The sequence below is a fragment of the Stenella coeruleoalba genome, assembly GCF_951394435.1.
Source record: "Stenella coeruleoalba genome assembly, chromosome: 10".
Lineage (NCBI taxonomy): Eukaryota > Metazoa > Chordata > Mammalia > Artiodactyla > Delphinidae > Stenella > Stenella coeruleoalba.
This window is the reverse complement of record NC_137156.1, coordinates 63,672,198-63,698,665: the sequence shown is the minus strand read 5'-3', so window position 1 is coordinate 63,698,665 and position 26,468 is coordinate 63,672,198. Positions and strand designations below refer to the sequence as shown.

The following is a 26,468-nucleotide window of genomic DNA, read 5'->3' as shown; positions in this document are numbered from 1 at the left end:
TCCCCTGGCAGTGGTGTTCCACAGAACACACTTTGGGAACCATGGCACCTCTGTACTGCCAGGCAGCTCCCACAGCTGGTTCTCCACACAGCAGGCAGTAGGTTGTAAGGGAAGAGGAGCTGTGGCGTGGATCTGCCCTCTTTGTATGAGTCTCTGTCCCACAACCTCCTTCTCAGGCCATGCTGCTTCCTGCCTCATCAGCTCTGGGTGCCTGTCCTTGTTCTCCAGAGATGGGCCAGAGCAGGCTCGTCTAGTCGGGGACTGGCGCTGAAAAGGCAGCATCAGTGGTGCTGGAAACTTACCCCATGGCTGTAGCTCTGCTGGCGTGGGACAGGAGGGTGGTCCATTTGTGCTGTGGTCACCCATCCCACACCCACCGGGAAGACATTGGGGAAGTCACTGCAGCCCTGTTGTCTTCCCTCCCCATCCTGCCTGCCTGGGCCTGGCCCCCATGGCTCTCCACCCCCAGAGTCTGCGGGGCCTCTGTCCTGGCCTCCATGATTGAAGGGTTCCCCGTGCATTCTGAGGTTGGCTACCGGACTCCAAGACTACGGGCTTCAGGATGTGGGACCCTGTGTGCTGATAGCTAACTGGCTGTGTTCTCGTTTGTGACATTTCAGGGACACCACGTCAAACTCGCTAACCCCTGAAGACACTGAAGACATGCCCGTGGGGCAGGATGCTGAAATCTGCTTGCTGAAATCGGGAGAACTGATGTAAGTGATGGGATCCCAAGCTGGACTTCCCAGGGTGTCACTTCTGGGGAGGAGGAACACCAGAGGAGGCCTGGCCTTCCGGTGTCCCAGCTGGAAAGCACCCCAGAGGCTCAGACTTGGCACCCATGGTGGTTTTCAAGTTTGTGCTTCTTTGTGTGTGTGTGTGTGTGTGTGCGCGCGCGCACGCGCGCTTCTTTTTCTTCCTTCCTCCCTTCCTTCCTTCCTTCCTTCCTTTCCTTTGTAAAATTTATATACAGTAAAGGTCCCCATTTGTAGTATACGGTGCTTGGATTTTGACAAGTAACACAGTGTAATCACCAGGCATCTGCCAGCCCCCACATCGAGCTCTGCCAGTGGCTTTACAGTCTCAGGCCTCAGCACCCAACCAGCTCCACTCCCAAGTCTGCCGAAGAGGAAACCTAGGTCCAGAAAAGAAAATTGACCGGAGTGAAGATATAGAACAGTTCCATCACCCCAAAAAGCTCCCCCGTCCTTTGATACTCATCCTTCCCCCACCCCATGTCCTGTGTTCTTCCTTTTTGAGAATAACTTTATTTTCTTATTGTAAGAAAATTTTCCTTGTAGAAAATCAGGAAACAGAGATAAGCAAACCACCTTGGATATAGCCTTCCAGTCTTGTTTATACTAATATACCTAATTTTTCAACATAAACAAATATCCTACGTCTTATTTCACAGTCTTTTTAAACTTAATATTGCATGAGTATTTCCCCATATCATTCTTTTTCTCCAGTGTTGTAACGAATGGCTGCATGATTGCATTATGGTCATCGAGTAGATTCAGTCACTCATTCACAGATGTTTATCCAGCACCTACTATGAGCTAGATACTCTTCTAGGTCCTTAGAGCACATCAGTGAACAAAGCAGACAAAGATTCCTGCCCTCATGTTCACTTTACATTCCAGCAGGGGTGACAGACAATAAGCATCAGTAAATAAGTAAATTATATAGTATGTTACAAGGTGGTGCTTGCTTTGGAAAAGAAACCAAGAGTAGGATTGGGGGGAGGGGTTGCAATTTTATTTTTTCTTAATTTTTTTAATTAGTTATCTATTTTATACATACTAGTGTATATATGTCAATCCCAATCTCCCAGTTCATCCCACCACCACTACCGTCACCACCACCCCACGCCTGCTTTTCCCCCTTGGTGTCCATACATTTGTGGGGTTGCAATTTTAAATAGAAAACGCTAAGAAGGTAAGACTTGAAGGAGTTTTCATGCAGATATGAGAGGGACAGCATTCAGGCAGAAGGAACAGTCAGTGCAAAGGCCCTGGGGCAGGATGGTGTCCGGTGTGTTTAAGGAATAGGGATAGGGTCAGTGTGACTGAAGCAGAAATAGGGAAGGAGACTGGGTCAGAGAGGGAACAGGGCCCACGTCACATCAGGCCTTCTTGGCCATTGTAAGGACCCTGGCTTTTAATCTGAGGGGAATGGGAGCTTTAAAATTAGATTTGGAACAGAAGTGTGACTTAATATAATTTACATTATAAAAGGAGTCACTCTAGTTGCCATGTGGAGAATGACTATGAAGGGACAGAAGTAGGGAGACGAGTTGAATTTACATTTATGATGTGAGTCTTATGGACAACAGACTTATTTAAGATTATATTTGAGCAGAGATGGCAAACCCTTGATTTCTTTTTATTAGCATCTCCTTTGGCGAGACCGAGAATTGTCCTCTCACTGAACAGATGAGGTCTAGAAAGGTAAAAAAGATTAAAGGCACAATCCAAGTAACTCGGTGCAAGGGGAGAATTCTGGAATGTAAAATTATGAAATGACCCAGCATTAGTGGGGCACCCTGTCAGAGTAAGTAATGCAGCAAGATTGCCATGTTGTAAGAGACCTCTTTTCCAAAATGGACCCTTCTGCCTACTTGCAGATTCTTGAAAATTGTAAATATTGGACACGACCTTTTTTTACTATAATTAGCAATAAAGCTTAAATTAACACTTGGGAAAATGGTCCATGGAATTAAATTTTTACACAGGTGAATGACCTGTATCAGAGCTGTTCCTTAGAACATTTTGGTTTTCTAATCATTGATTAGTCTTCTCATTTGCAAAGCTTGGGGAGTATTCCCATCCACCTCTATGACTTTGGAGCCAACAGAATTCTTAGCACCACCACTTATTTGCTGTGCAGTCTTGGGCAAGTTACCTGCCCTCTCTGAGTTTTGGTTTCCACCCCTGTGTTAAAGGGCACAGTGATATTTTTGTTCATGAAAGGCAGTTTGGTGTAGTAGAAAGGCAGTGGCTTTGGATCAGACCTGTATGGACCTGGATAGAGTTGCTTATTCTTTTTGAATCTTAGCTTCCTCGTGTGTAGACGGGAGCATCATGCTTCCTCACATAGCCCTTGTGACAACACCAGAAGCTGGCGAGCAGAGGTAGCCCTTGCACAGTTGAGGAGAGGAGATGGGACCGTCCAGGGCCGCACACTCCTGAGCTGCAACCCCGCACTGGAGGCCCTGCCCTCGTGGACCTCGCTCACCTGCTGCCTCCAGATTTGCTGGGCAGGAGGAGGCACCACTTAATCAGGGAGACTTTGCCCTTCAGCACAGGTTCATCTTCTAACGTAACTATCACAACCGCCAGAGGCAGGCGTGGTTGTCCCTGTCTGCAGGTGAGGAACCTGAGGCTGACATGAGGGTGAGCCCTGCGGCAGATGAGAAGCGAGGCAGGTACCAGCACCGGGTTCTCGGTCCTGCAGAGAAACTCACTGTCCCTAAACCCTTTAAACTTTTGGAACTGGCTCTTAATCCAGCTAATGAGAGTTAGAATAGGGACACAGCCCCAAGAAGCCTGTCTCCCCAAGGCCCTCAGACTACCCTGCATTAAAGAGTCTGGGGTGTTTGCATTTATGAAAAGTCAGGGTGCCTGCTTGGAATTTTTTGGCAGGCCCCAGATTTCCGCTGAAAAGAGGGATGACTGACCGAAAGGGCAGGAGGTTTCAAACGATGCGTGTGCTTACTTCTGGTGCTAATTAGGTAAAAGCGGGAGGCGAGGAACTGGAAGGAGAAAGGGGAGAGAAAGAGTGGACAGCTGAGCCGCAGGGCAGCTGCAGGAGAGCTGCAGAAAGCTGAGGCCTCGGCACGCGCTTCCCGTCCTTGAGCGGCACAGAGCAGCCCAGGCTGTCCTCTCAGTTCCAGCCGGCTTGCAGGGACCACACCAGCTCCTCGCGGGCAAGGATTATCATCTGTATTTTTTACTTCTGTGTCCCCAGTGCCTAGAGCTATGCCAGGCACCTAGTAAGTGCTCAGGAAACATCTGATGGCATGAGCTGCACATCAAGAATTCTCCCATGTTTAAGCGTGTCAGTCATGGGGACCCAGGGCTTTTCCTCCCAAGAGCCTCCAGGGTTTCCAGTCATCTCGGAGTCACAGACAACCTGGCCAGTGGACTCAAACGCTTTCCCTGCTTTGATCAAGTCCCTCTCTGCATTTGTATTTTAGGATAAAATTACCCCTCACGGTGGAAGAGATCGCCAACTTCGGGGAGGGCAACAGGGAGCTGTTTGTGAGGTCCAGTACCTATAGCCTCATCCCCATCACTGTGGCCGAGGCAGGCCTCACCATCAGCTGGGTCTTCTCCTCCGACCCCAAGAGTATCTCCTTCAGTGTGGTGTACCGGGAGGCGGAGGACACGCCGCTGGATCAATGTAAGGTGAGGCCATCTCCCTGCCAGCAGGATTCCCCGGGCAGAGCTTATCTGGGATGTTCTGAGAGGGGCACAGAGAGACCAGAGTGGGAAACCCCCCTGGGTTGCATCATGCAGAGCAGGCAACACACCCGGGCTTGTCCAGCCTGGGGGAGGAGAGCCGCCTTCTAATGTCTGAAGTCCTGCTCCTGGGTCAGCTTCAGACTGACCTTAGAATAGGTCGGTAGGTGAAACTGAAAGGAATACAGATGTGTGACTCAGTTTAAGGATCATTTCTTTAACAGAGCCATGCGGAGCAAGAACGGGTCACCATGGGAGGTGGGGACCAAGATCTTTGCTTCTGGTTATGAGCTTAGGGTGTTCAGCATCTCACCTCAGAAAGGTCAGTAGAGGCTCATAGCCATTGTGTCACTTGGGTGGGCTGGAAATCTTCGTGGCAGATACCAGTTCTTAGAATACTAAGACATTCTAAACATGGGACATTGACAGTGGCCGGGACCATAGTTCTCAACCTTGGCCACACATTAGAAACACCTGGGAAGCTTTTTTTAAAATAAATTTATTTATTTTTTAATTTTATTTATTTTTGGCTGTATTGGGTCTTCATTGCTGTGTGCATGCTTCCTCTAGTTGCGGCGAGCGGGGTCTACTCTTCATTGTGGTGCACGGGCTTCTCATCGCAGTGGCTTCTCTTGTTGCGGAGCACGGGCTCTAGGCATGCGGGCTTCAGTAGTTGTGGCACACAGGCTCAGTAGTTGTGGCTCACAGGCTCAGTAGTTGTGGCTCACAGGCTCTAGAGTGCAGGCTCAGTAGTTGTGGCTCACAGGCTTAGTTGCTCCGCGGCATGTGGGATCTTCCCGGACCAGGGCTCGAACCCATGTCCCCTGCATTGGCAGGCGGATTCTTAACCACTGCACCACCAGGGAAGCCCTGGGAAGCTTTTTAAAACACACTTCTGAGTCCCCACCCCAGACCACTAAACCAGAATCTCTAAGGGGGATCCAGGCATCCTTAGATGGTCCCAGTGGGCAATCAAGGTTGAGAGCCACTGGTGTAGCTCAAGGGGAAGAAGAGTAGAAAGGATGGAGTAGGATGCAGAGCACAGGACAATGAACAGCCTCCGGGGGCGCTGATTCACTGTGGGCCGAGGAAGAGGGAGGGTCTGAATTCCACACCTGAATCTCTGCAGGGAGGGTGCCAGGGGATGATGGAGGGAGAGCTGGTTTGGGTGGAAACACGAGTTCCATTTGAATCACTGTGAGTGGAAGGAATAGTGAGGACAGTCACACAGGCTGGATTGGAGCTCCAGGTAGATCCTAGACTTTTAATACAAAATCTCCATTTTCTAAGAATGAAGCTAGAGAGGAGCAATTTGAAGTTGTGTGAAAGAAGCCTTCTGTGAAGTCTCTGCGATGACATCCACTAGTCCCTCACGCTTGTGGTCCTCTGGGTGTCCTAAGGGGCTCGCGGTGAGGGCTGGGGAAGGCCCAGAGCCCCAGGAGGGCCAGGCTCGGGCATGCTGGCACACAGGTCGCCGCTCCAGCTTCGGTATCCACATGGGCGGACGTGTGTCCGTCTGTGTTTGCTCTCCTGCCATCCCTGTCCTGGTGATATCTGCCTATTATAGAGATTGCTTTGTCATTTCCTTCCTCTTCAAATTCACTCCTTAAATTGGATTCTAGCCCCCCTGAGTTGGCCTTGATTATTGGAGTCTCGTGCTCATGCTTATTTAAAAACTGCTCTGCCCCTCTTTTCCTTTTGGAGGCTCACAGCCACACCACACATGTAGCCTTGGAGCCCTTCCTTCCCAAGCGGTTCTGAACGTCCACCCGGGAGGTCCTGGGCTTGTGGTCAGAGAGTGGATTCAGGCTCACTGCTGCCACCTGGGCACATGTCTCGGTCCACGAGGCAGGTCTTAGTTCCACCTTGCTGATGAGGAAACTCGGGTGCAGAGCGGCCTGCCTGGGCAGTTGGTTGGGCAGCAGTTTAAGCAGCGTGCTGCTCAGCTCTGCACTAGCAACCAGCTGCACCACCTGGAACTCAGCACCAGCACCTTCGCTGTTCACCTCCTGTTCCCAGTGCCCGCCGAGCGCCTCGCACTGTGTCTGCCCACGTTAGATACTGGTGGATATTTGTGGGAGGGAGAGAGGGAGGTGACTAGATCCGGTCTTCACGCCTCTCTCCTTGCTCAGTCACTCACCAGCCTAATCCTCATGGCCCTGGGAGACCTGTGTGGTTCCTCCCAGGAATCAGGAGCTCAGGGACGCCCAGGAGCCATCCTCATCTCTGGCTCCCTTATTGCCTGAAGGATATGGTTACCATTGTCTTTCCCACAGTGGACGCCAGGGGGCAGAAGGAGCCCATCTGCAGGGTGGGTGAGAACGGTGCTCAGGTGCTCCTCTGCCGTCACAGGCGCAACTGTCACCAGCCAGCTGTGGGGATGGCTGTGATGTCTGCCTGTGGTCCTGTACAGACATCAACCTGGAGAATCTACATCCAGGCTCACACCTTTAGCATCTATCCTGGGGACTCCCCGTATGATGCCCTGACCAGACTGGACCTTATTGGGAACAATGGGACATAGTGCAAATTGCAACACTCAGGTTTCGTGATTGTGGAGGTTCAGGCATGAGGAGCTATGCTGTGTACTTGCACTCTGTTCACAACCATTTAGTGTACGCTGTATACTGGGCTCTGTAGGGTGGGCCCACTGGGGATAAAGAGAGAAGGAACAGCACGAGATCTGCCCTTGAGGAGCTCATGGTGTGATCAGAGAGAGACCTTATTTAAAAAACAACTGTGGGGGAAAAAAGAAAGAAACAACTGTGATTCCAGGTGGTGACTGTCGTGGTGGGGTGGCACTTGGGGGTGGGGGGCAGACACGTAACCTGGGGAGCAGTGATCGGGGCAGGAGACTCTTGGGCCAAACCAAGAAAAGCTGTGGGGAGGGGATGGCAGGGGGACATGGGTTAGAGGAAAAGCGTACAGGTGGAGGGAACAGCATGGAAGGCCAGTCCCGTCTCTAGGGGCATGTCAGACACTCCCACTCGGGACCACCCTCTCTCCAGAGGGACCTCCTCTATCAAGGCCATGCCTTGACACTGAGATTAGAGACTGTGACTTTGGGAAGCACTTGACGAAAGAAGCGGTAAATCAAGGACTTGAGGCTACCCATGTGCAGACTGCTGCCCTGAAGCCTGGGACAAATCAGGGAAGAAGACCAAGGCCCTGCCTCTCTCTTTGGCCAGAGAAGCTCAGAGGCCTGCCTTAGGCTACTGGGAGCAAGGACCCTTGATTTTTTAAACAGCTTTATTGAGGTATAATTTACACACCATATAATTCACCCATTTAAAATGTGCAATTCACTGTTATTTCAGTATTATTCACAGAGTTGTGTAACCGTCACCACTGTCTGATTTTAGATCATTTTCATCATCCCCCAAAACAAAAAGAAACCCTGTGCCCATTAGCAGTCACTCCCCAACCTCCACCCAGCAACCACCAACCTACCTTCTGTCCTTACAGATTCCCGGTTCTGGACATTTCATGTGAATGGAATCATGCAATATGTGGCCTTTTGAGACTGACTTTTTCCATTTAACATAGAACCCTGGCTCTGCACCAGGCCGCCAGGTCACTAGAGTCCCTCGAGAAAGCAGTAAAACCAACTTGGACTGTTTTGCAGATATGTCACTTACATCAGGTCATGGGCGCCCAAGCACTGGAGGCTGATGCGAGACGCCCCCAGAGCTCACACAGCACAGAGACCTGTCTCACTCAGGGTTACATGAGACCCCAGTCATCTCCCGTCACCTCTGCTGTATGGGCTTTGACACCAGAGCCTTCGTTAATCTCCCCTAGACGTTTTGATTGATTGATTTTAAAATCAGTCTTACAGATTTTGACCGTGGTAGAAAAAACAGCAGCTGGAATGAACCAAAAGTCCATAGAGTAGACTGTTTAAAGAAATGAAGAGTATTATCTTACACATGTCCTCTTCAGAGGACCTGCCTTAACAAGCTCTTGGGTTTTGCTTTGTAATCAAAGTAGTGTGTGGGAAGCTTGAGGTGCGGGGCACACAGGCGTCCCTGTGTAAACAGCAAGCCTTTCTCCCCAGCACTTCCTCCTACATGTGGTTGCTGAAGTATCTTAGGCCAGGCTCAGAATTTTTAGGTTATGCATCACGGGAACAGACCCAACCACCCAGCCTCCCAGGATTCTCAGTCCCCAGTGGAATTAGAATATTGTAGAACATGAATGGAACTTGATAAGAAGCAGCTGCCACAGAGCCCATGCATAGTAGGTCCTCATGCATCTTTGTCCCTTCCAGGCTTGTCTTGGGCCCGTCCTACTCCCTCACCACCACCAGCTTCCTGCCAGAGCACATGTACTGTGGTGTCAGGAACATACTGTGTGCTATCTCTCTCTCGCATGCCTTTGGGATCTCCCTCTTGACTTCTCTCTGACCCGTATGTTATTTAGCTTCCAAATATTTTGGGATTTTCCAGGCAACTGCTTTTTTTTTTCTTACTTAATTCCATTGTCAGAAAATGCACTTTGTATAGTTTGAATCCTTTTAAATGTAAGTTTGGGGTTTTTTTTTTTTTTAATGGCCTAGAATATGGCCTACCTGGTGAATGTTTCAAGTACACTTGAAAAGCATGTGTGTTCTGCTATTGTTGGGTGGAGTGTTCTATACATATCAGTTAGATCAAGTCAGTTGATAGTGTTCTTCTATTTCCTTACTGAGTTCCTGCCTACTTATTTCATCAATTATTGAGGGACATTAAAATATCCAACTATAATTATGAATTTATTCTATTTCTCCTTGTAACTCTACCACTTTTTGCTTCATATGTGTTGAAGCTCTGTCATTAGGGGCATAAATGTTTAGGATTGTTTTGTCCCCTTGATGAAATTGACATCTTTATCATTATGAAACTGTCCCTGGCCACATTCTTTGATGTAAAAATCTACTTTGATATTAATATAGTCAATCCCTCTTTCTTTTGACTAGTGTTAACATGGTATATCTTCTTACATCCTTTTAACTTCTTTGTATCTTTACATTTAAATTGTATTTCTTGTAGGCATGTTGGGGTTGGGGCTTGCTTTTATCCAACCTGATAATACATGCCTTTCAATTGGGATGTTTAGCCTACTTACATTTAATGTGATTGTCAATAAGGTTAGGTTTGAGTCTCTCATCTTACTGTTTTTTATTTGTTCCATCTGCTTGTTGTTCTCTTTTCCTCTCAAAGCAGTAAACTAGGGCAGTTGCAGGGCTCACCTTGTTCTCTCACAGATCACTGTCCATCATTGCCTGATGTACAGTGTCTTAAAAACTGTTTTGTATATTTTGTTGGTTTTGGTTGTTACTTGAGAGGGTAAATCTTAGCCATTCTCCCATGCTTTTGAATATGTTGTCCCTGCTGCCTGGAGCTGCCAGAGCTCCCTATAACTAGCTAAGTTGTCCAAGCTCAGTGTTGCCTCTTCCAGGAAGTCTTCCCTGATTCTGCCTCTCCTCCCTCCCACCCAGAGGCTGGGATAGGCACCCCTCCCTGGTAGACCCCTCGTGACAGTCTCACCCAACATAATTGAATGTTTTTTTTATCTGTTGTCACCATTAAACCACAAGATCCTTAAGGGCAGCAGAGCCTTTTGTGGGAACTTCACTTTGGGAACTTTGTGGCCACCATGTAGTGTTTCAGGAAACAGGTAGCTGTATTCAAGTTTGAGTTGAAAAAGTAACCACATCTTTATAACTATTTTGGAGTCAGTCATTTTGCACAGGTTGAAAAATGTTTAATAGGAAAAAATTAAAACTAAATTTAACAAAAATTGAATTTCCAAAAAAGGAGCAACATTTAATTTTGTAGAGAATGAAGATTTTTACATTGTGGGGCAGCTCACCACCTTAGGAACCCGTCGCTGAGATGTTACATGGTCTGCGTGACCATTTATATGTAGTCCCAAATGGGAGGCTTATGGATGCTTAATGAGACAAGACCCTCTAAGACCCCTTAGAGGGTCTTGTCTCTAAGTGTCTCTAAGCGCTTGTCCCTTCAAAAAAATGTTTTTAATTTTGGTTGGCTCTTGTGTTCATTCCTGTCATATCTTCAATTTTAAAGTATCTTAGCTGGCTAACAGGTTGAAGACTCTGCCCATGGGAAAGAGGTTGGCCATCGAAAGACCCCAGCCCTGGCCCTGTCCAGCTCACAGCATTTGCTCAGATTTGGCCTCTGACAGTGAGGCCCTTAGAAAATAAATGTCTCCTGGGATTAATTTCTCATTCTCAGAGGAGATAGAGAGGAAGCAGGAGACTCGGAAAGATGAAAGGGCTCTGAGGCATATGGACCGACTGGGGCCAAGTGAGAAGCCACGGGTGGAGCCAGGGGTGGTCAGCCTGGGGCCCAGCAGCTTCACAAAGTGTGGAAAGAGGACTCGGCCTGTCCTGTGAGACCCCCAAGGGTAGCAGCACCTGCGCAAAGGAAAGAGCCAGGCAGGATTTCACCTAGAATAAGCCTCACCTTCCTGAAGCCAGAAGGGGGCTGTTCCTCTGGATGGTGGAGCGTTCTGTCACTGGCCATGGTCAGAGGAGGCTGGAGGACCATTCTTTTGGGATGCTGACCAATTCATGATTCTGGATGAAACTCGTGTCTACAGCCTCGCCACTATCTCAAGTTATCGACCCCCCCAGGGCATGTGGAAGGTACCCACCGATCCTGGGGGCTGATCTCAGCCCCAACCCTGCTCAGCTGTGACCTTAGACGAGGCAGGCACTCAGCTTCCCTGGGCCTCAGTTTCCTTCTCCAAGATACAGAGTCTGCCCAGAGGATCCATGGTGCCCTCTCAGCTTCTGTTTCACTTTTCCTATCTGCTTTGTCTCCCAGGTGCTCATTCCCACAACCCGATGCAATTCCCACAAGGAGAACATCCAGGGCCAGCTCAAGGTCCGCACACCAGGCATCTACATGCTCATCTTCGACAACACCTTTTCCAGGTAGGGGCCACCTCATTCATCAGCATCCAGAGGAATCCACCTGGCACCTGGTCCCAAGAACAGAGGTGGATGTTTAAAAGAAGTTATTTAATTATCAGTAGCTTATCATCAGTAGTTCTTTGATTTTAGACCTATGCCTTGGTGTTCCAGTGTCTGTTATAGACTGTGTAACACACAGGCTAATACTTACAGACTCTCGCCACATGGCAGGTGTGTTCTCCGCCCTCCGCTCTTACTTACTCACTTCAGCCCCACATCAGCCTCATGCAATAGGGACTGTCTTTCTCCTTGTGTTACTACTAAGGGACTGAGGACCAGAAGGATAGAAGAGTGACAATCCCAAGTCACACAGCTGGTGGTGGAGCTGGATTTGAACCCAGGTGGCCAGGCTGCAGACTCTAGGCTCTTACCCGGGACGCTCTTCTGCCTCTCTGCTGTCCAGATTCCCACTGCCCAGACCAGAGAAGAGCCCAGTAAATATAGTGGAAGGATTAGGTGGATGGATGGATGGATGGATGAGAGAGAAGCGAAGGAATGAAGGCTAAAGTTTGAGACCAGAGCTGTGAGGACCAGAGCTCTGAGGTGAGGCCCCTGGGCCCTCCTGTCATGGGAGTGGAGCAGCAGGTACCATCTTTGGGAAGCACTGTTTCAAAGCACCAGATGCAGATCCAGGAGTGTAGGGCTTGCGGGGCAGGAGGATGGGGATGTAGGGAGATAAGGCTGGAGGGGCGGCCAAGAAAGGAAGTAGGATAGAGGACCACCATTGGTTGAGCATCTGCTGTGAGCCAGGGGCCTACGTCATGGAGACGTGAGACAGGTTGCTGGGCACCTGTCCCTTTTATGTCTTCTGCTTCAGCGTAAGCCCTTAATTGGGGCTTGCCTCTTTTATAAGACCTGTCTTGTCAGCACCCAGCCACATCCTCTCTGAGCAGGACCTTGAGCTAGCGGCCACATCCCTCCACATGGGCGCCCTTCCAAGCCCACTTAATAGGCTGGGAATAACTTAATAGGACACTCTAAGGGAAAGCTAGAGTGCCACCCCCTCACCGCCTCCAGGCCTTGAACTCTCAGGGCTTGTGGCCGTGGGCATCTACCAAGGGAGAGGTTAGAAGAATGGGCTTCCCACCTTGCCCCACTCCTTCCCCTCCCCCCACCCCCACCCCCCATGAACATGAACACACCTTGAGTTAGCAGGACTCTCGGGCACAGGCCCAGCGTGTCCAGAGAGCTGCTTTCGGACTGGACGTGGGCCTCAGCCCCTCTGGGGCAGCAGTTAGGAAACTGGGTGGAGGCCAGCCAGGCACAGGCTCTGCTCTTCCCTCTGTGGGTTTTAGTTGAACCCCAGTTTCCTCTGAAGTGGCAGCCAGCATTTTTACTACCTCACAGAGCCCCACTGTGTGTTGACGGAGAGGCCGGTAGAGGCATGTTGAGGGCAGAGTGCAGCCCCAGGCTGGCCCGCAGTTATCATTAGAAGCGGCCGTGGTGCAGTGACACACTCTGGCCTTAATCCACTGAGGTCATCTCAGGGGCCAACTCGAGACTTCCAAAGCATGGACAGCAAAATGGATTTCGATGCCCAGGCAGAAAGAAATCCAGGCTCACTTCCACCGTATATGTCCTCTCCATGCCTGCTCCATTCACTTCCCCAGTGCAGTCCAGACCACCTAGACCCCGGAGAACCCCGGGACTGCTGCAGAGCAGCAAGGCAAGCGGGGGCGGGGCTTCACAGTGTGAGACCAAATGGGCCTTTCTGCGGCCAAGCCCCAGGAAAGTCTGTGGCGGTGTCCCAAGACCCCTGATACTTTGCAGGGAGATGTCTCTGCTAGACAGACAGGAAGTGGGGGTGAGGGGGCCTGGAAGAGTCCGCATATTCTGCAAGACGCCCCAGCCTCCGAGCAGAGGTCTCTGCACAAAGACTCGCCGTGCCAGGTCACTGCAGCTGCTGCCCCTCGGGCTTTTAGCCCTCAAGGTAACACCTCCTTTTCCATTTCTGTTTCCTCAGGTTTGTCTCCAAGAAAGTATTTTATCACTTAACGGTTGACCGGCCTGTGATCTACGATGGAAGTGATTTCCCGTAGCCTCAAGCACGTGGATGTTAATAGTTTCCCATTACCCACAGGAAACACTACTCTTCCTCTCCTGTCACATAAAGCATTTACAAAACCCAAAAAACAGCAACCAGCTGCTCTGAAGCCATCAAGATCCACTGTGCAGCGGGCCCTTGGCTGCCCTTGGAGCTGGGTTCCTCGCACTCAGCACCACGCACGTCACTCTGAGCCCTGTGGCTTCTAAGGGCTCAAGCAACGTTTCCATTGTCCTCACACCCAGAGGGACACTATGCCAAAGTTTCAAAGACTCAGGAGACCACTGGCCTCTCCTGGGGGCACACTTGGTTCCAGGCCTCCTGTGGAGAGTTTCCCAGGCGAGAGAGGATCCCAACTTCTGCTCAGGGAGAGACATGGCCCCCCTGTGCCCAGCCTGGGGCCACGCATCATGGGTGACCATGAGCTGGGATGCCCTGGCCAGACCCTGTGAGGCCCTCGAGTCCTCCCAGGAAAAGGAGGTCGGGGCACCCAGGGGCCCACCGAAGATCCCAACCAGCCTCCTCCATCATGCCCCTGTCCCTTCCTGCCCCGTGAGTCCAGGGCTGCTCCAGAACTCAGCCATTTCAGAGGGTCCTCCAGCTGCACTCGCCTCCTGGCCCTTCTGTCTGGGCAATTCTGTCCGCAAGCAAAGCCCTTCACTCAGCCAGACCTCTCAACGGCTCAAAACATCACCCTAAGAGTCAGAATTGAAGCTAATCCAGGGAACAGAACCCACCTACTGAGGGCCTGCAGTGCTGCCTGTCTACGGACGGCCAGAGCCCAGATGCTGGGTAATGTCAACGCCATGACCAGAACGCAGGGTTGTGCATCAGCCTATAGGGCTCACTCCTTAGCCGACAGCCTGTCTTTGTTTATATCAATAAGAGCTTCTGCCTCACCTGCAGATATGTTTACTGAAGATCATAAATCAGGGTAGGAACCACTTTTAAAAATTGGGGCTTCTTAACAAAAGTCTTTGGTAACTCAAGTGTCAACAGGCATAATTCATGAATCTGCTCTTTGCACACCTCTTGGTCCCCCCTCCCCACCTACCAGATTCCCCACACCCCATTTGCCCACTTCCTGCCGCTCAGCCTGCACCTGACACCTGTGAGCTGCCTCCCTCTGGGGCAAATGAATCCTCTGTCCTTTTCCAGGACGAGAGAAGGAGATAGTCTTCCTGTTCTCTGTGGCCCTCTTCTCCCACCACAGAGGGCTCACCTTTGACGGCCTTTTTGTGCCCTGTTCACAGGGCAGTCAGGTCCCAGGTACTTTTCACAGTGAGTAGAACATCTGACAAAGCAGCCCACCTTGGCTGGGGACAGGGAGAGGGCGCCGGGCAGGGTGACTGTGGGTCTGAGTGTTGGGCCCAGCCAGCCCTCCAGCTAGTCTGGTGACTAGGCCAAGCCACACCACCTCTAAGCTTTATCTCGTGGTTCACAAGCCTGGTCTGACCAGTTCTGAGAGCTGGAGAATGGGTCAGGAACCCCAGGCCAAGTTCAGCTCAGACCCCACACCCACCATGCACCAGCAGAGAGGACTTGTGGGGCAGGGGCAGGAGGAAATGACTTTGGCGATCGATTCAGAACTTTGATTTAAACAGGAGACTTAGGCACTCCCAGTCACTTTAAGTGGGGTTTGGGACATGGTGAACAGAACCTTCAGAGAGATTAGCACAGAGAAAAGCTGGACCTCTTGTGCTGTCTTTCCTGGGAGCAGCCGCCTGTGGCAGAAAGCCACGTCTCTAGCATCTCCTCGAGCAAGGTCCTGACAGCGCTCAGCACCAAAACGGAAATAGCCAGGCCCCCAGAGACCTCCTAGCCTCGTGCTTGTCCTCACAGGGGGCCACACAGCCTATAGGTTGTTCCAGGGCGAATTATCCTGCCTTTAAAGCCACCCACCCTCTTGGATAGTCAGGTGTAGCTAGTCTACCACATGAGAGAAACTAACAAAACCCAGAGCAGTCTGGGATCTTGGTTTGAGTGCTTAGCTTTCCCAGGATACCGTGGAGACTGGCCAAGCTGATGGCCTTCTGCTGGTATCACCACCGTCACCTGCAGCTAGAACCAGCGTTTCGAGAGTAGCTGATGTGTTTCCTGCGAAAGGCCTGGAACATTCCATCTGAGGCCGATTCTGAACCTCTGTCACTCAGCCCAACTGTAGCTTAAAAAATCACTTGGCTCTTGTGAAGCCAACCCAGAGCCACTCCTGCAGGAGCGCGTGGGCCCCTAGTGGCCCCACAACAAAAGGTGACTGCAGTTGTGCAAAAAGGCCTTTGCTGTGTTCAGAGACCTGCCCCCCGACCCCCGGTCACACCCCGCTTCTGCAGCATATTTATTTTTTGTGTTGAATGGACTCTTGTCCTTTGTTCCTTTGCTGTGCGCGCTCAGGTTTGCTGTGCGCTATGCGGCTAGAGAATATGTATGGCTGCAGATATGCTTGCAGCCATATTTAGGTATGGCTTCTATAAATAGCTTTCTTATTTTAAACAGGTTCCCAATTTTACTGAGGCTTTGGGGTTGCAGTATTTTTTTTGTAATGCAAACGACAATGAAGGACAGCTATTGAAAGTGGTGGCTCCACCCAGTAGACTGAATTACACTAGAAGTCAAGAAGGAGGAAACATCCTTGGCGTCTCAGATCACTATTTAAAAGCAAAAACAAAACCCCAGCAGCCCCTTGATGGCCCAGCTTTCTGAATAACCGTCACTCTTTAGTATTGATACCAGCCACCTTGCTCACCACTGTCTCAGAAGCCACTGATCACCCTCGCCCATGAACACAGCCTCTGTCAGGCACACTCATGAACCTCAAGGAAGGGCGTTTGGGAGGAAGCGTGGCCTCTGCAGAGCGCTTCTGGCTGGAGCCCACCTACTCCAGGTCTACAGGACCAAGAGCAGGCAAGGAAATTCTCAAGCAGGAATCTGGAACTGAACCACCACATAGGGTTTAGAAAGTAGACATGAAAAGCCACACTATGTAGTTCAGAAATAGAGGGGATGGTTTTTCTGGCAATTTTCAGTTGTCACTCACCTTCGGTGGTGAAGTCATTCCAGACTCACATGAAAAGAAATCCCGATTTGGGGATGAAATCTCAATCTGTTTTATGATACTGGTGAGATGTCCACTGCCATGGTTTTATAGGAGTTTCAATTTCAGAAGCCCACCTTGGTGACTCTACATGGGAGAATCCCATCCTTGACTCAGAGGTTTTGAGAATCAGCAGAGCCACCATCTGTGATGCTCAGAACCAAGGGTTGCCCAGAGACTGGAGTCAGCCATCCACATTTACAAAATGCTTACCTGAAATGTACTTTTCAGTGGAACCTTGGGTAAGTTTCTCTCTTTTCATTGTGCTTCTTCCAAGGAAACAGGAAAGACTGAGTTAATGCCTTTTCTCTCTTAAGCACTTTTTCAAAATAATAAAGTACATCTTTAAATTTGGGGAGGCATTTCTGATAAAAAGGCTTCCTTAGAACCTTAGGACGAGTGTTATCCAGAGATGATCCTGCCCCTGGTGGCTGCAGAGCAACAGTGAAGCCTCAGTTGGATGGCTTCCAAATCGGAATTGCACTTTAATTGACTAATCCTCAGTTCTTGCAGCCTTATGGGATAGCGGGTCTGGAAACCCATCGCATTCTTATCTGCCAAAGAATTACCCAGAAGCACATCAAATGTCAACACGCTACCTGCACAGCAGGGGTGATGAACTTTTGTATCCCAAAACATATTCCTTATAGCATCTGCTGCACCATTTGGGAATGTCTTTATTTTTAACCTCAGGATTTAAATAAACACTATGTCATTGACAGTAGTGTCATCTTTCATTCTGTTGAGACATAAGGCAAGCGATGAAGTTGCCCACAGCAGAGTCGGGGTCGAGCTGCCCTTCTGGGACACGTCTTGTACCATGACTTTTCAAAAGGGCCTGAGCCAGCAGCTGCCCTGAACGGTTGCCACATGGCCTGATATCTGGACCCACAGTCTGCTCTGAGGCCTGTGTTCAGACCTGCCTGAGCCATCGCAATGCACCAACCCACTGCCCTCTGCCAGATGAGCTTTTGCGTTCAGCAAAATTCCCCAGCCCTCCCCTGGTCCTCAAAGAGCGCACAGAGCAAAGAGCGACCTGATTTACCAGAATAATGGGGTGGGGGAGGAGGTCACGGTGACCGAAAACCACAGTTAGTGAATCTGGATATAAATCTGGGCAAGACTGCCAGCACGAGGCAGTACAGAGGATCAGCAAAGAGCCTGGACACAGGCCCCGAGGTGCATGTCCCAGTCACTCCACCGGGCAGATTGAGCTCAGGCTGGGCAGTCCATCTGCACTCACCTCTCCTGAGTGCCTTGTGCCCCACAGAGCCCCTCCCAGTCCCCCTTCCCTCCACCTCCCTCCAACCCTCCCCCTGCCCCCCGGATTCTCCTGTGGCCTCATCTTTCATCAGTTACTCAGGAATAAGTTACTTTCCATAATCGGATTGTTCCCACTAGGGCCAGGACCTGTGTTTCTTGCATCTTCATCTCCCTCTGCCTCACCTCACAGCATCCAGCACTGTGCCAGGCACGAGAGCGCTCGCCAGCCTCTGAATCGGCGAGGACACTCGGTGCCTTGATCAGCTCTAAGCCATCAACAATCCCACTGGCCAACTTGGCCAGAGACAAACTCCCCAAACCCCCATGTCAGAGAAGGACAAAGGGCAAGCCTGCAGGGGAGGTTTGGGGAGAATGGAGGTGAGCTGGTCACTAGATCCGACCCCTCACAACCCCCTATACCCTCAAGTCAAGCCTCTTACTCTCCAGTAACAAAAGAGTGGTTTATCCAAGTGCCCAAAACAGCACAGCAGAAGGATTTCTTTATTAATAGGACAGTCCCTCCCGAGACTCAGGTGGCCACGTGGACTGGGCCTAGAAGGAGAACCGACGGGGACACATGGATGTGCAGGCTGCTCTATCTGGGCTGGGATCCTTCGTGGCAGAATCCCTGTGCACCTCACCCCACCTGCTGAACCGCTGAGTAGTCCAAGGTGACCAAACCAATCCTCCGCTCCAGGGTTTCCCAGCCCCCACTCGATTCCACGCATTCTGGCCCATCTCGGCGTCCGTACGCGCCGTGGCACTCGTCCGTACGCGCCGTGGCACTCGGTTCCACGCCTCTTCCGCTCGGTCGCCGAGTGGTGCTGGAGAACGTAGAGATTCCCCAGGTGACTCAGAAGGACACTGTCTGCAGGGTCAGCCCTTTCGGTTTGAAGATGCGTGGGAAAAATCTGGCGAGTGGGGCCCGCCACCCACGCACATCTGAAAAGCAAATAGATGGTGAAACCTGTCGCCCGAGATGAGAAAACGGACTTTTTCGGGGGGAGAGATTGAAGCCGAAGCTATCAAAACCCAGGGGAGAGCCGAGCTATTATGAAAGCCGCTCAAAGTGGGTTAGGGTTGAAAGAAAGGTCAGCCTTTTACTTTTTCCACACCTGCTGGTTTCTAAAGAAAGATGGTAAAGCCGAGCAGAAGTGTGATTGCCGACCTCTGGTCTTTGATGTGTGTCTCCTGGTCCCTCCCCCATCCCCCGAGCTCTGGGGGAGGATGGAGGCTGGTGTAGTTTCCTCACACCTCCTGGCACGTTCGTGCTGAGGTTATCGCAGACTTGGCAGCCCCATCTGCAGCCTGGAATGCGTTGTCTTCTTAGCTCAAAAATGAACAAAGGGAGCCAGGCCTCGCCAAAGCTGAGAAGCGTGAGTGCCCTTCCCCAAGGAAGGCCTCATTTCCAGAGCAGGTTTGGCTTTGGGCCTGTGGCTCCACAGAATCCTCAAAGGGGAGGTGATTTCAGGGAGGCCTCCCAGCTTTCCACTCCCAAGGTGGCCTCTGACTGAGCCCCAAGGAGAGAAGGACACCATTCCTGGGAGGTCACACGTCCGTCTGCCAGGTCAGTGGGTCAGGCGTTGTCTTCTCCCTGGCGTGAGAAAGGAAAGCGGGTGGGGGGTGGGGGAGGGTGAAAGGATAGGAGAGTGAAGAAGGGGTCCGAAAAGAGGACCAGCAGCAGGGAGGGCCTTTCCGGAGGAGGCCTCGAGGGGTGCCACACCGCAGGCCAGCTTAGCAGAAGCCGCCTTTCTCGTGGGAGGAAAGGAGCAGTGGGGAAATGGCAGGTTTACGGAACAGACACCAAAGGCAGTGACTGCAGACACGGAGAAGGTAATCCAATTTGTCCCTCTGTCTCGGAGGCTGACTTCAAGGCCCCACGTGCTTTCACAGAACAGCCCTTGCGTGTGGCAGCAGGTCAGCCCTCCAAGTGGCCTTTGCACAATACACAGGGTCCACATGTAGAACCACAGGTCTTTGTAAAGACGGCCCTTCTCCACCAGCAAGGACCCCACAGGACTGTTGGGTGTTCTCAGCAAGAGGATCACACGTTCACACCCCCAAGATGACCCTGTGGAAGAGGGATAGGGACCCGTGAGGCACAGATCAGGCACACAGGCTCCTTAGGATCAAGGGTTCAGGTGTTAAGCTATCAGGAAAAGCCCAAGACTCACCCAGGGCTCAATTTTGCTCCAGAGTCAAACTGTTCATTTATTAAGTGTCAGTAAATACAAAGCAAGTAGCGTAGAGTTTCTTAGAAGAAAGTCCTCTTATTTGGGTTACCTGGTGGCATATTAAAATGCAGAGTCATGGGCACTCCCGGCATCAACTCTGGTTCATCAGGTCTGGTTCATTCACAAGTCGGCCAGGTGATTCTGGTGGAGGTGATCCATGGACCACACCAGAAAGTCATTGATGATCACTACTGGGTCACCATTTTGATTAGAACTTGAGGAAAGGGATAAAATCAGCTAATGGATATGTCTTCTAATTTAACTCTACCAGTGACCCTCAAATCTTGGAACCAGGACCTATCCCTCAATCCACTGATCCAAGCACTAGGATGCAGTGGTGGAAATTTCATTCTTGGAGAGGAAGATATTTCTAAATGAATCACCTGATATGAAACTATTCTACAGGTAAAATCTTTTTACAACCATAATTTTCTTCTTTATGGCTTGTATTTGTATTCAAGGGACATGTTGTTAACTGGCGTCATTTGTAAATGGAAAGACATTCCCTTCCCCAAATCCAAAGCAGTCCCATATGTGTCCACAATTTAAGAATTAGAGGAAGAAATATGAGTTTGGTACCAAAGGGTTTGGGTTCTTAAGCTGGTCCATACACAGAATTCAGAAGGTCTATGAACTTGGAAAATGACGTCTTTACCCTATTATCTAATTAAAATGTAGGTCTTCCTTCAATTATGAATATAGACTACATGCCACACTAGTATGTATTAGCAAGACCTGTGACTCGGTCACTGGTGGAAATGACAGATATTTTCAAGTTACACGAAAGTTGTTGCAGAAGCTCAAAATATCATTTATGCTGATTTCCACTGTGAAATGAAGGTTGTCATTAGGCCTGCTGGTAGTGTGTACGGCCCCGGGCGTCCCCAGGAGTCCCGACCAGCAGGACAAATCCTTGTGAGTCCGAGGAGGAACCTGTGGGGGTTGAAAAAAGGGGGAAGGGCAGGAGACGCGAAAGAATGGAGGCAAGACAGAATCCTGATCAAACCTCAAACTTTTATTGCTGCGGTAGCTGTATTTATACACTGCAGAGAAAGGAGGGCGGGATTCAGAATGAGGGAAGTACTTGGCTAATCATCATTGGTGCTGCGTGCGCGGGCTTTCATTTTAGGCGCGAACTTCTATCTCATAAATCAGGAAGAGAAGCAGGGTGTTGGCCATCTTCTAATGGCGAAAACTTCTTGGCTCCCAACATGGTAGATTTTATTTAACGTGTTCATAAAGAGGCATGTGTGTTACTAGTTCACAAATTTGTTTTAATAGTTAGAGAATTAGACGTCAGTGTAATTGGTTTCCTTTATAATCCTATTTATTGTATTTTATTCATTTTAAAATGAAAAGGCTATAGGCTTTGTCAGATTGTCAGAGGGGTGCGTGAGGGGAAAAAAAAGGTTAAGGACCTTTGGGTTCTGGCAGGTCTTCATGGAAAAGAATACAAAGATCATCTCATTGCAGCACTGATTTATTAATAATAACATATAATTAATAGCAGCATATCTAATTTAATAGGCTCTTGCCATAAGTCAGCCACGTTTTCCAGATGAGGAAACCAAAGACCCAAGGCACTTGATAAGTTAGAACCATTTGGAGAAGAGGTTACTACTAGGCTGAGACGGCTGTGGGAGTAGTTTTCTCCAAACCGTTACCATTTCACTGGAACATAGATTCTCCAGTGATTAAAAAACAACCTTCCATATACCAGGCTATGCTATGGCAGCTCTTAACCTTCAGACCCTTACTGTGTATCATCTTCCATACATGAGGCTTTATCAGTTGTGTATTGTCACAGTGACACTGCATAATGAACAGTCTCAGAACCGGTGGCTTAAACCACTAAGCATTTATTTCGCTCACACATCTGTAGGTTGACTAGAAGGTCTTCTGGACTCACTCTTGCTGGGCTCACTGATGTGTCTGCCCTCCGTCAGCTGTGTGTCATCTAGGCAGTTCCGCTCATCTCAGCTGTGCTCTCTCACATCTGAGGGCTGGCTGGCTGCTCACTGACCTTGGCTGGGCTCACTCCCATGTCTGTGGTCAGTTGGTTGTTCCCCTGGGGCTGGCTGGGCTAGCATGGCCTTGGCCAGACGACTGTGCTCTGCCCCTCACAGTCTCCCATTCCCCCAGCAGGATGGCCCAGGCTTGCTCAGATGCCTGCTGGGCAGGTTTCCAAGCGAGCAAGGAGTACACAAGCCTTGGGAGACCTAGTCTCAGAAGTGCACAGCCTCACTTCAACCACATTCTGTTGACCAAAGCAAGTCACAGGCCAGCCCAGATTCAAGGTATAGGGAAAGCGACTCCTTGATGGGACGAACTGCAGGGTCACATTGTAAAGGCTTTGGGGACAAGGGGTGGAGAATTCGGACTATTTTTGCTGTCATTCTACCGCAGAGTCAGTCGATCTTCCCTTCTTGCACTTCCCCCTCCACCCCGATTCTCACTCTCCTTCAGGAAAATACAGGCCTTCTCCAGATCCACTCATCCCTGTGCACAAAGATACACACAAGACTCTTCATGGACACATTGTCTGTGACAGCAAAACACAGGAAAGAGCATGTTCAAGGTGGGTGGGTTGAAGAATGACTGCCTGTGGAAATGGGGCTTTGGACATGGTGGCTTTTACTTTTCTCTTATAACTTTTTGTACCATACAATTGTTTTTACCGCATGCCAGTTTAACTTTTAAAATTTGAAAACTAATTTATCCAAAGAACAAATTCACCTCAGTTTATGGTTATCTCAGTTTCCCAGTAAACAACCAAATGCCCAATTCCTCCAAGCTCAAGTCATAACAGAGTTGTTCATCTCTTCCTCCATTCACCAGAGGGCCACTGCTCCTGTAAGCATGACCACATGAAGCCAGAAAGGGAGGGCCTGGGAGCAAGCCACAATCTGATCAGGCCTCTTGCTCCCCCGAGCTCAGGGCTGGCCCATCTGGGGCCACCGTACCATCCTGACTCGACCCACATGAGAAGAGAGCTATTCCTAGGCTCCATGGTGGGAGTTTGACCACTGGAACAAAAGTACTTGAACTCCAGTTGGGGAAAAAGGATAGCAGTATCTAGGAGGTCGGAGTCTAGTATCAAGAAGGCATGAATGGATTCCTGGTACCACTACCTGCTAGCTATGGCTTGTGGTGATGGGGGTACTCTGTGCCCCACTTTCTCCATCTGTTAAATGGGAGACATAACAGTAGCTACTTCATAAGGATGCTGTGGAAACCACATAAGGACAAAAAGGGCCTTATGGAGTGTTTCCCGTAAAGAGCCACTCAGAAATGTGATAGCTGTTGTTACCAAGAAAGCTCTCTGCATACACCTTGTCCAACCCCTTTTCCTCTCCTCTCTGGGTATCAGTCAGCTAGGTAGTTGAGGGATTGAGCGGTTGGGATCATTGAAGACAAGGTAATTTACAGAATAGCAGCTTCTGGTGGTTGTGAAACACAACCCAAAGTTATTAGACATTCCTCCCATAAGAGGTGGGTCTGGGGCCACTCCCGCCTTGAACCTGGGCTGGCCTGGCACTGCTCTGACTGGGGAGAACAGCCAAAGTAATGCTATGTGACTGACTTTTGGTGCCAGGTCAGAAGAAGACATACAACTTCTCCCTGGTCCTCTTGGACCCTTGCTCAGGAGAAGCCAGCTGCTATGTGAGACCCCTGTGCTGAGGGACCGTGGCTTGGCACCCTACTTGGCAGGCAGCGCAGCTTCTGGCCCAGTGGCCTGACCCTCCCAGTGCAGCTTTCAGGTGACCACACCCCCAGCCAGCATCTGACAGCAGCCAGAGGCCTCAAGCTAGACACGCCCAGCCAATCCCCTTCCAAATTCCTGACCCTCACAATGGGGAGCACAGTAAACGGTTACTGTTTTATACTGCAGAGCTTTGTGGCAGCAGTAACGGGGACATAGCTGAACAGAGTACAAGCGTGTTCTAAAAGCACTCCTTTCACTTAATTGTGAGTGAGGCAAAAAGAGAACACCGTATCAAAAAAATTGTTTTATTGGATGACCCCTTATACTTCATCACAGCAGATCTGACATGAATGTTGTCTATACATCCCCTTTCCACATCCTCACTTCCCATTTGCTTCTCACACAGCCCTAATCTGCCCTGATTAGGCCTCCGAAGGCACTCACATCGAGGCCACGGGCAGCCGCTGCGGAGCCAAGTCCAGAAACGCTCCCGGCCCTCATCCTCCAACTTTTAAGCATCTCAACACAGTTGACCCCTCCTTGATCCCCCCTTGCTTGCCTCCCACAGTGACACTTCTCTCCCATTTCTCTTACCTGAGTGGTCGCTGCTTGGTCCCCCACGCAGGCTCCTCCTCTATCCAGCCTCTAATAGTGGGTTCCTAGAGCCGCATCCTGCCCTACCCTCAGTCCTCGTCCTCTCCAGTCTGTCTTGATCTTAGCAGTTCCCATGGGCATGACTGTCATCTTCATGTGGGTGACCTCCAGATTTGCATCTTTTCTCTAACTCCAATCTTGCGTGGAGAGCTAGGCTGGCCCTAGATGGAACTCGATTTCCACCCCCAATCTTCTTCTCCACTAATCCTCCCCTCCCCAGTGGTGGCACCGCCGACCGCCCAGAAGTTCAAGCTCAAAACCTCATCCTTGATTCCTTCCTTTCTCTCAGCCTCACCCGCGCCTGTTGCTTCTACTCCAGAATGAGTCTCAGAGTCATCCACCTCCTCCGCCACCTCTGCCACCATCACCCTGAGCCCAGCCACCGTCGTCTCTTTCCTGAACAACTGCCGCAGCCTTCCGATCGGTCTCTCTGCTTCTACCCTTTCCTTCCCACTCCCAGAACCCCTGCCAACCTTTCTTCACCCAGGGGCTTTAGAGATCTTTAAAACATGAGTTAGATCAAGTCACACTCCCACTTAAATATCTTATCCCTGGCAGTGGAATAGAATCTAAATTCATCATCTGGGTCTGAGGAAACCCCTACCTTTCTCTCCAGTCTGACCTCCCTCACGCTCATAACCTCCAATCAACAGTGAAAGAAGCCAAAGTCTTCTTTCAGCTCCTGAGCTGTGATAATCACTTCCCTGCCTCAGTGACACCAATGAGGATTAGAGCTGATGGTCCCACACTGTCTCAGTGAGTCAGATCTCTTCTGGCCCTTAGAGGCTTTCTGGTTCCAAAAGTTGAACGAGAGAAAGTACTGGGGCTCACTCCGCCTTTGTTAGTCTCCCAGGGTATTCTGAGTTCCCTAGATTGTTAGTCCCACTGAGAAGGTGTCGCCCACAGTGTGAGACCTTTTAGAGTCTGCTCATTCATTCCCAACTGTCTCTGTACCTCCCTTGGTCCCTTTGGTAAGGAGTGGCCCAGCCAGATAGGAAGTTTGCATCCAGTATTCATTCATTCATTCATTTGTTTATATCTGGAGCTTTGAAAGGATAAGAGCATGATTTTTGAGGGAACTTATGTGATGTCTTGGATTTGCTTTAAAATACTCTAGCAAAGATAAAGGAAGGAGCTAAGGGAGAAAGGTAGGAGTGGAGGAAGAAAGAGGGGAAGGGAGGAGCAAAGGAAGGAAGGGGGGGCAAATGAAACGAAGAGTGAAGAGAAAAGGAAAGAAAGAAGAAAAGAGAGTGGGTGGTATAGGCAGGGTAAGAATGGAGAGAATGTTGATCACTGTTGAAGCTGGGTGATGGGTATGTGGGGGTTCATTATGCTATTCTCTCTACATTTATGTAAGTTTTTAAATTTCCGTAATTAAAGAGTTTAAAAAGAAAAGAACATGAGTGGAGATAACCTGAACCAACTCAATGGCAGGGACACTTTCCTAAGTACTTAGCCTGGCATAGGCATGGGTGCTACAGGGCCTTTGCACGTGCCACTCCCTCCTCCCAGTACACCCTCCCTCCCCTTCTTCCTGTAGGTGATTCCTGCTCATCCTTCAGCTCTCAGCTCAATGTCACTTTCTCATGGAAACCTTCCCTGTCTCCCATCCCCAGAGTAGGTCAGAGCCTCCGGTAACGCACTTTCTAGCATCTTAAAACCATCTCTTTGTGACAGTGTGATTAGGGTCTGTCACCTGTGGACTGTGAGCCTCATGAGCGCTGGGCCTGTGTCTGCTTTTGCTCAGCATCACCTAAGCCCAGTGCCTGACACGTAGAAAATGTTCCGTAAGTTTTTGTTGAATGAGGTTGTTAAAGTATTGTTGTCAATTGCTGTATTTTCCCAAGATACAGGGTTTCACAAGGATGGGTGCTTCATGAAACCAAATATTTGAAATTGGAGGGGCCACTGATTGATGTGACACACGTTTATTGTCTGTCATGTGTGAAGCCTCTTGTAGGTGCTAGGGAAATAGCAATGAACAGAACAGAAAAACAATCCCTACCCTGTGGAGTTTACAGTTGTTGTGTA

At 49.9% G+C, this 26,468-nt stretch overlaps 2 protein-coding genes across 4 annotated transcripts in view; both read left to right on the top strand.

Annotated features, from left to right (window-relative positions):
* The window catches only part of FYCO1 (FYVE and coiled-coil domain autophagy adaptor 1), a 113,787-nt gene extending 96,395 nt beyond the window's left edge, over window positions 1–17,392 (top strand). For all 3 annotated transcript variants that reach the window (XM_079933445.1, XM_079933447.1, XM_079933446.1), the window contains 4 exons: window positions 621–716; window positions 4,199–4,409; window positions 11,297–11,406; window positions 13,409–17,392. In XM_079933445.1, the coding sequence (XP_079789571.1) occupies window positions 621–716; window positions 4,199–4,409; window positions 11,297–11,406; window positions 13,409–13,484 (493 nt within the window). In that variant the 3' untranslated portion in view covers window positions 13,485–17,392. The remainder of the gene's footprint in view (window positions 1–620; window positions 717–4,198; window positions 4,410–11,296; window positions 11,407–13,408) is intronic.
* Window positions 17,393–18,366: 974 nt separating this feature from the next.
* LZTFL1 (leucine zipper transcription factor like 1) overlaps window positions 18,367–26,468 on the top strand; it is a 151,369-nt gene continuing 143,267 nt past the window's right edge. The window contains exons 1-2 of the mRNA XM_079933939.1: window positions 18,367–19,410; window positions 20,349–20,482. The gene's annotated coding sequence lies outside the window, so the exon portion shown is untranslated. The remainder of the gene's footprint in view (window positions 19,411–20,348; window positions 20,483–26,468) is intronic.